The sequence below is a fragment of the Hevea brasiliensis genome, chromosome 12, assembly GCF_030052815.1.
Source record: "Hevea brasiliensis isolate MT/VB/25A 57/8 chromosome 12, ASM3005281v1, whole genome shotgun sequence".
NCBI classification, from domain to species: Eukaryota; Viridiplantae; Streptophyta; class Magnoliopsida; order Malpighiales; family Euphorbiaceae; genus Hevea; species Hevea brasiliensis.
The window spans coordinates 22,304,503-22,314,193 of record NC_079504.1 but is presented as its reverse complement, the minus strand read 5'-3'; the positions used below and the strand labels follow the sequence as shown (position 1 = coordinate 22,314,193).

General features: G+C 24.9%; 1 protein-coding gene across 1 annotated transcript; it reads left to right on the top strand.

The window, feature by feature from the left end:
* The first annotated feature begins 4,930 nt into the window (after positions 1-4,930).
* Positions 4,931-9,290, top strand: LOC131168873 (wax ester synthase/diacylglycerol acyltransferase 11-like). Its single transcript, XM_021810138.2, has 6 exons — positions 4,931-5,198; positions 5,437-6,039; positions 6,434-6,500; positions 7,973-8,082; positions 8,728-8,928; positions 9,126-9,290. Exons 1-6 carry the CDS (start codon positions 4,989-4,991, stop codon positions 9,288-9,290), a joined length of 1,356 nt encoding a protein of 451 aa, XP_021665830.2. The 5' UTR covers positions 4,931-4,988.
* The last annotated feature ends 401 nt before the right edge of the window (positions 9,291-9,691 follow it).

Here is a 9,691-nt window from a genome sequence, read left to right as displayed (position 1 = left end):
AAAGCTTGATTCCTTCAACTCTTTTCCATTCTTTAAGACTCCAAATTTCTTCAAATCATCTCCTAATGTACTTTTAATTTACCACAAAATCTATTAAAAACATTAAAATTATAAAAATCAAATATAAAGTATCTAACATTAAAAAAATAACCTAAAATAAAGCTAAAAACATAAAAAAAAAAAGTACTTAATTATAAGGGCAAAATGGATGCAAAATTACTTTAAAATACTTATATGAAATGAATGTAATACTGATTCAAGCAAAAAAGAAAATAATTTTATTAAGAAAGAGAGAAGAATCGATATATGAGATTAGTGGTGACATTGGCTCGAGTTCATCAGTTTATGATTTTTTTTTTTAATTGCAATATCTACTATTATTCAGGGTTCCTTCCTTGGTGTAATTTGAAGCTGATTTTATTAGTTTTGCTCTGCTGGAGTTCATGATTTTTCCCAAATTCAGCTGCTATTCTATTTTTGAGGGGTCTACTCTTATGTTGTTGCTATGGCTTGTAGGTTTTCTACTTATTTATTTGTGTAGATCAAAGTTAAAAGCAATTCAACGGGAGATGCAACTTCTGATTTCTTGGCCTTAAATGATGTCTAAAGCATATGAAATCTTCATGTAATTTTTCTATAGAATTGCTGTTTCTCACATGGCATAATCAGAATCTGCTTGTGGCTTGTCCATTGTTTGTAGTTTTTAGCTCTTAGGTGCAGCTTGAGTTGTCAAAATTTGGTTTTGGATCAATTGTAAGTTATTCTGGTTTTGTTCTTTTCTTTTGTTAGTCCTAGGAAGCAAGTTCTAGTAGCTGATTTTTATTTTTTTTTATTTTTTTTAGTTTCACGATCTACTTCTGGTTTCAGTTCAGTTTGTTGTCTTGCTTTTTTTGGGGTGGTTTAGTTCCTTGGGTCTGAGAGCTATTGGCTTGTATGTAAATTGTAACTTCTTCACTATTTTCTTTGTTGATATAATATTATTTTCTTTGGCCTCTAAGAAGAAAAAAAAAAGCTTAATTAAATTCTCATTCAAACATGTTTGAAAAAAAAAAGCTTAATTAAATTCTCATTCAAACATGTTTGATTTTTATTCAGTTGAAAATAATTTTTTTAAGTTAAAAAGAATTAAATTATTTATTTTAAACATTAGAATTGTTAAAAAAAATCAATTAAATTAAATTTTTATAAAATTTTAGATTTTAGACAGAGTTAAGGTTTTCATTATTTGCATATTAAATTAATATTATCCAATTTCGTTATTAAAAAACCAACGAAATTTCCAATTTAAGAACATTAGTTAACGGATAATAATAGTAATAATAATAATAATAAATATTTTTATTTGTTTTCACAGTCCACTTCATTTTGTGAGTAAAATATTTTCTGAAATAAAATAAAATAAATTGTGAGAAGTTGATCAGGTATATAACATATATTGCAATGATAAATTTTGACCTGATTTTGATTTTAATCCTCTGATTTAAAATAATTAATAATCTATTTTAATTCATATAAAATTTAAAATTATATAAAATTAAATTTTCCCAAAAATTATAAAAAAAAAATTAAAGATCAACTTGATGATATGTACTTAAACTGAATGGTTTGCATTGATCTGATTAACTTTGATCGAAAATTAAATATTCTAAAAAAATTAATAATTTAATTTGAAATGATTCATAACAAATAAATTGATTTAGATTTAATTTGAAATTATTTTTATATGATGGATAAATAATTCAAATCAATTCATAACTTAAAATGATTGACGCGGCAGTTTAATAATTTTTATTGTTTTAATTTTTTTAAAATGAGGAAAAATTATATTCTTGTTTTTATTCAAAAAAATATTTATAATATCTCAACCTCTAGATGTTGGTTGTTTGAGACATTTATCTCTCAAAAATTTGACGGTTCATATTCAGTGTGTACAAAAATTCTGGCAACAGTTGATATTCAATGCCTCTAAGTTTTGATAAACAGTTGATGTAATATGTAACAATATTAGTCCTTGCATATGAGACAATTGGTGTACGTAATTTTAAAATTAAATAGAGTTGAATTCTTAACATCAATTAATAAGTTTCAACTTCAATTATCATCATTATTTTTATTATTGAATTGTTATATTTTTTTTGAAAATTGAAGAGTTTTAATGTTGAAAGGACTACTGAAGATGAAAGTAAGAAATTGATAATAGAAAGAATTTTTTTTTATTGTTATTATTATCATTTTGTGTTGATTAGATTTGGTATAAAGTTTAGTAAAAATTATTATTAGTTTCTGAATTTTAGCGAAATTAATTATTTAGTGACAAATGTTAGTCAAATTAGTCATAGAAGAGAGAATAATTATACACAAGGACTAAATAGTTGATGGGTTTAAAATTATAAGACTATATAATTATATTTTTTAAATTATAACTATTGTGATTTTCAAAATAAAGAGATTACATAGTTAATTTTGTTAAAATAAAATTACATAATAATTGATGTTAATAATACACAGTTATGAAGGCAGCTATGGACCTGAACACAAATAAATGGAATCACAAAACAAGGAGATTGAAAGCAATTTGAATTGTAATATGTTTAGAATGCTGTTAATTAATAAATTCTTACTTATGCTCTGTTTATTTTACAGAAAATAATTTTTGTATAGAAAATATTTTTGATAAATTATTTTTTGTTATTTGATTGTAATATTAAATTAATAATATGTGTTTATTTCATATATGTATAAGTATATTTATATTTTAATAAAATTATTAAAATTTAAAAAAATAAAAAATAACTTCTTTTTTTGAAAAATAGAAGTCATTTTCCTTAAAAAATGACTTAATTTTTCCTTTGATCAGAAAAATATTTTATGTTAACTAATTTTCTTGAGTTTTCCAAATGCTAGAAAATGTAAAAAAAAAATATTTTCTATAAAAATATTTTTCATCAAACAAATGAAGCATTAAACTTGATTCACCATGACCCAAGATATAAGATGCACAATAGAATTCACCTATTAAATATATAAGTCTTACATCTTTAGATATTGAGTTTATGGTGAATTGGGTCTAGGCAAGAAAAATCTTAATTGGAATGTAACTCTTTTTCACCTTCAAACACACCTAATAGCTAGGAATTTACATTTTTATCAACCCTAAAAATCTATTATTTCAACATAAAATTTCATTTAATAATCTAACGCTAAACTAATCCCCCTCATATTCTCATGTCATAGGAATCACCATAAAATAATGAGAAAGCAAATTAACTTTAATAATTAACAAGAAAGGAATAAGAGCTTACCCATTTGAAGAAATGACTAGCCCTTATAAGTGGAAAATGAGTTTAGGTTAGGGTGGGTTTGAAAATGGTAATTTTTGTGGGTTTATGAGTTGGTTTGAAAAATGGGTGTGAATGAAGGGATGGAAAAAGCAATTTGGGCTGTGGGGTTTTGCTTCCGCTGCAAAAGTGGGAGAGAGTCCCTTTCTTTTCAATTTAAGTTTTACTCTTCATAAATTTTAGAAGGTTTCACATTTACCTTATTGCCCTTTTATGTATTTAATGTTTTCTTTAAAAAAAAAAAAAACATGGCCCCAAGCTTTGTGATATATATATATATATATATATATATATGCAATAGATTTAAAATTATATTGGTTCCTTAAATTTAAAAATTTTTACATTTTACTAGAATACTATTTGAATTGTAATTTCTTAATTTAAAATATTAATTTTATTTTAATCACAAGTTAGAATTTGATTTATAATATAGCTCATAATGTTTTTAAAATAATTTACTAAAAAAATATCATCTTGTCTTTATTCTTATAGTATAAACTTTTGAATGCAGTCTTTCTCGACCTCCTAAATTCAAAATTTTCATTAAAAAAAGATAGAAACTTGGGATTTATTCACTTATTGAAAATTGGAGTATTTTTCTGAACAAACTATGTAAGAAAATTGTAAAATAGTGTTTCACATTCATAAGATCCAGTTTTTCAAATGAAGAATTTAAAAAAAAAATTAAATTTTCAATATTTAATTAGAATTTGAAAAACATCTCTAAGTTTTTTTACATTATTTTCCTTTATAACAAAAGTTATATTTTACAACTTTTTTCTAAATGAAAAATGATGACTTTTTTGTCACTAAAATATTTGATTAAGAAAATATTTATTTATAATAATAAAAAAGTTAACCATATTATATTATATAATAAACAAGTAACATATATTAAAAAATTTTAAAAAATTTTAAAAATAAAATAAGTTTTTGAATATATTTTATAATGATTTATTTTTTAAATTATGAAATATATGAATATTTTTTAATTTTTTGAATTGGAAAATTTTTTTCTATTATTAATAGTTGGATATATTTTTATTTTCCCTTATTTTTCATAGAAAATAAAAACTACAATTTTATAAAAAAAATGACAAAAAATAATCCTCAACAAGTAAATAGGCTCTTAGCTTTTCAGATTCGACCTTTCAATTTCGTTTTTTTATTTTATTTTTTATTTTCGTTTTTCACTCATTAATGTTATATTTCCTTTTTTTTAATCTCTAGTTTAATATATTGTTCTATTTTTATCTTTGATTCTCATAATGGGTTTTAAAAAATTTAACTTTATCACTTAAATTGTGAAATAAATGCATTGATTTTATTGAATTGCTACCTAACATAATGTCCTCCATATATAATACAAAAATTCTAAAGAGGTAAAAAATGAAGAAAACTTTATAAATTGTGAAACCATTTTGATTTCATTCTTGGACATCATGCTAATTAAATAAAAATTTAAAGGGGCTTGGATGAATTTAGGTGGCAGTTATCGGTTACTCGTTGCTATATATGGTGACTATATATATATATACACATTTATTAGCCACAATTTCTAGATATATATTCCCATTCTATATAAACTAATATGTATGTATCAATCCCCATATACAAACCAAACAGACGCACTTCTCTCTTACCCTACACATGGAAGGTCTTAAGCCAATTCGAGTAACAAAGGAAGAAGGTGGCGAGGAAGGCCAACTCTTGAGTCCAATGTCTCGCATTTTTCACCAGCCGAACTCGAGTATCTACGTCATTGTGTTCGTAGGGTTTAAGACCCCTATTAAGCCAGATGCTATTAAAGCCACCTTGGCTCCTATTTTCCTTAAACATCCTCATTTCTGTAGTTTACTGGTTAGTATATATACATTTGTCTTATGCCAAGATTTAAAGGAGTTAATATAATAAATTAATTCAGATTTTCATTTACTGAAATTAAAATAATTGGATAAAATTACTATTTTATTTAAAGCCGTGGATTTGTTAAAACCCTACAAGTAGAGAATTCCTTACATGTAATTCATCCGGGGGCCAATCCTTGAGAAATTCTAACAAAAGCGAAAAACTTTTATTTGTTGATGATGAGCTGCAGGCTGTGGATGACAAAAATGGTGGAGAGATGAGATGGGTTAGAACACAAGTAAACATAGACAATCATGTAATAGTTCCGATGCTTGATCCAAGCATGGAGAAGGAGTCTCCTGATAAGTTTGTAGAAGATTACGCCTCTAACCTCAGCAAAACCGCAATCAATAAGTCCATACCTTTGTGGGATGTCCATCTCCTCAACTTTAAAACCTCAGAAGCTGAATCCACTATCATTCTCCGTGTCCACCATTCCCTCTGCGATGGCATCTCTCTTATGTCCATGTTACTTTCTTGTGCTCGCAAAGTATCCAAAGCTGAGGAACTTCCAACCATTCCAACTATAAAGAAAAGGAATCCCAAGAATGTTAACTCTGGTGGGTTCTGGCAATTCTTGCTCAAGCTATGGTGGTTAATGTTGCTTTGTTGGAATACCATTATTGATGCTGCGATGTTTATGGCTACGGTTTTCTTCTTGGAGGACACCAAAACGCCTCTTAAAGGTCCTGGATTTCGATTTGGATTTGAATCTACTCCTGGTCCTAGGAGGTTTGTTCATACAACTATCTCTCTGGACGATGTAAAGCTGGTGAAGAATGCTATAGACGCTGTAAGTTCCAATAATTTCTTTCTTTTAATTCCAGTCAAATACTGTGGTTTGGAGATTAAGATTTTAATTCAAGACCTTACAACTTCAAAAATGATTTTAATATCACTAAGTTGAGGCTCATTATACTTGAAAAGAAAATATAAACCCTAAAATGCCATAGTAAAATATGTTTAAAATTTTTAAAGGGAGGAATTTCTATATTAATTTAAAAAAATTATTAAAACTTTAAAATTCTGATTTCATACAACATAGACACTCCAACATTAAATTTTATGGTCATTTGTTAGGGTAGAATATATTAGTTAAATTCGTGTTTATTTTTCTAGCTCTATCTGTGTGGAATTTGGTGCTATTATATATAAACTCAGGTATTTTTTCGTTTTGGGTTTGATAGACCATCAATGATGTGATGATGGGAGTCACACAAGCTGGTTTGTCTCGTTATCTCAACAGGAAGTATGGTAAGTTTCTATCCTATATATATATATACTTCAAAATGGATTATTAAATTATGTCATTTTGTTTGTTAATAAACTTAAAAACTTACTTAAAGAATTATTATTTAAATTTTTTTTTAAACAAGATTTCTTATTTGTTATATGTTATTTCAAGTATATAAAATATTGAGAATCATTTTTTTTTACATGACATATTTAATAAAAAAAATTTATTATAGTAAATATTCAGTAAAATGTGAGAAAAATTTATATTTAGTGTAAGTAATTATCGAGATTGGAGATAACAATTTAATATGAAATTTATGAATTTAAAAAATCATCGAATGAAAAAATAGTCATAAAAACTAATCAACATGTTATTTATATTAGAAGTAACTTTCATATTCAAGACATCCTGAAGGATTAAAATTTTTTTACTTTCACTTCTCAATTATAAAGATAAAAAAGAATATTTTATATATGTGTTTTAATTTACTACAGTAGTATTCAGTAAAATATGAGAAAAAAATTACAATTAGTATAAGTAATTATCCATATTGGAGATAATAATTTAATATAAAATTTATGAATTTAAAAGAGTATCAAATAAAAAAATAATTATAAAAACTAATCATATTCCATTTATAATAAATTATTCACTTCTCAATTATAAAGATAAAAAAGAATATTTTATATATACATATGTATTTTATCATAAGGTGCATTATGAATATAACTAGTAGAATTAATATTGAAAAAACTTATTTTATAATGCCAATACTTATGCAGACTGTGTAATAACAAATTGACTATGAAATCTTCAAAACCACCGACGAGGACAACTATTATTATTATTATTATTATTATTTTTTATCTTTGAACGTACTGATTATTATATTTGTTATTATGTAAAAATATTAAATTAATATATTCTTATGAAGAAATATTTAAGAGAAAATAATTAATAATCATATAAGAAATTAAAATTTGAACTAAATTTTGATAGGCAGTAATTATTCAAAATTTTAATAAAAATTCAAATTATAATAACATTTTATCATTAGTAAAATTTTCTAGTATGATTTTGAGATATGGAATATAAAAAATATATATATTATTAAATTATGTTATTCAAATAGAAAATAAATAAATAAATAAATAAACCTTGGGCAAAATAAGTAGTAAAGTTTGTAATTTGAAAACTAAAGGAAAATGGCAACAGACTGGTTTGGGATACTAAATTAATTAATGAATATCTATTAGATTTTAAATTTCACAATAAAAATGAACAATTATTTACAAAATAATATTAACTTCATTAAAAATAAAATAATCATAGAATTTTTTACTACTCAAAACATATTCTTAGACATTAATTCTGCGAGCCCACGTAATAAAAATATTATAACATTATTTTATTTTCGTTAATTCAATCGTTTCGCTTGAAACCATTAAAGTATTTTTTATTTTTTTATTTTTTACCCTATGTATGGCAGGTGAAATTAAGAAAGGTGATGAAGCAACAGAAGAAAAGAATAATCTACCCAGAAATATTCGTCTTCGAGCAACTCTTGCTGTTAACATAAGATCATCTTCGAGCATCCAAGTGAGTCTACACGCACTCCGCTAATATTTCATATACCATATCCTCATGTGATTTTTACCAATCATATCTCATATCTCAAATGTGAGGGTTGTTCTATTTTTGTCTCTAATTTTTAATTTGTTATTAAAAAGTTCCTAATTTGATTTTCTTTCACAATATTTCTAATATGTAACAGTAGATTTTCATATTAAAAAATATATATATATTTTTTCGCCCCTCTCTCAAAATGAATAAAATCTCGTTTTGCATTTTCTTCTCCATATGTTACCTTTAGGGCTGAGCATTTAGTCGATTCGATTCAAAAATCGAACCAAACTGAATAAACTGAAAATTAAATTTCATATAAAAATGAAAACCAAACCGAACCGAACTATATAAAATTATAATTTATAAATATTTTAATAAAAATTAAAAATTAGGAGCGAAAATAAAACAACTCTCAAACTTGATGACCGATCGATAAAATTATCCTCTCATATTTTCTAATATTGAATTATTATGGCCTGCAATTATATAATTTTTATCAAGCATTACCATATTCAGAAGATATCCATCATCAGCTCTGACCAGACCACTGCTTAGGCCTACATATATATTCAAAAGATAAAACAAAATATAACTGCTCCACCTATATATATTAAGCAGGCATCTGATGATATAATAAGCAGAAATACGAAGGGCAATAAAATAGGGCTTGTTCTCTTCCCCTTCAAAATTGCCCTAAGAGATGATCCATTGGAATATGTACGTGAAGCCAAGGTTGCCGTGGAGAGGAAGAAAGCTTCTTTTGAAGCTAAATTCGTACATTTCATGTCCAAGTTTTGTTCCAAATTCATTGCCCTTAAGGTACGTACATACCTCTGCTTAAATAAGCAGATCCGTCTTTTATTTTTTTTTTATTTAAAAATTAATTCCATAAATATTTATTGGTTCAATTTGGAGCTCAGGAATCAATCAGTTCAGACCGATTAATTAACAAAAAAATTAAGTTAGAGAATTTTAAAAACTAAATGTATATATATATTTTTTTTAATTATGAGCAGATTGCAAACATGCCTTCACAGACAACATTGGGCTTCTCAAATATGCCTGGTCCTCAAGAAGAAATCTCTTACCATGGCCACCCAGTGGCTTTCATAGCTCCTACTATATATGGGCAACAATGTGTGGGTATCCTTACCTCATTTAATTTCAATACATATATATAATCATGTTAGCATTTTATTTATTTATTTATTATAAAATTAATTAAATTCAAATTTATAATTTATAGTCTTAGAAATGATTTTAATATTACTAAAATAAAATTATTTAATTTTAATACAATATATTTCAGTCTAAGACATAAAAAAAATTAAAATTATTACTTAACACTTAAAAATAAATACAAGCTAGAAATTGTCCTTTTTTTTTATGATTTCATTCCATCCCTTGGATTTTTATGAAAAAATTTAGGAAAAATTATAAGAGTATACCTTATTAATCAAGTATTTTTCACGTAAGGTCCCATTATTTATTTATTTATTATTATTATTATTTGCATACACATAATACTAACATTCATGAGCAAAACAATAATTTTAATTTGAATGAATTTTGAATTTTATTT

Excerpts from the sequence above, each read along its gene's own strand:
- LOC131168873 (XM_021810138.2), top strand. The coding sequence starts at position 4,989 with ATGGAAGGTCTTAAGCCAATTCGAGTAACAAAGGAAGAAGGTGGCGAG. Across the intron at positions 5,199-5,436 it reads CTCATTTCTGTAGTTTACTG|GCTGTGGATGACAAAAATGG; the intron begins GTTAGTATATAT and ends GATGAGCTGCAG. Across the intron at positions 8,929-9,125 it reads CCAAATTCATTGCCCTTAAG|ATTGCAAACATGCCTTCACA; the intron begins GTACGTACATAC and ends AATTATGAGCAG.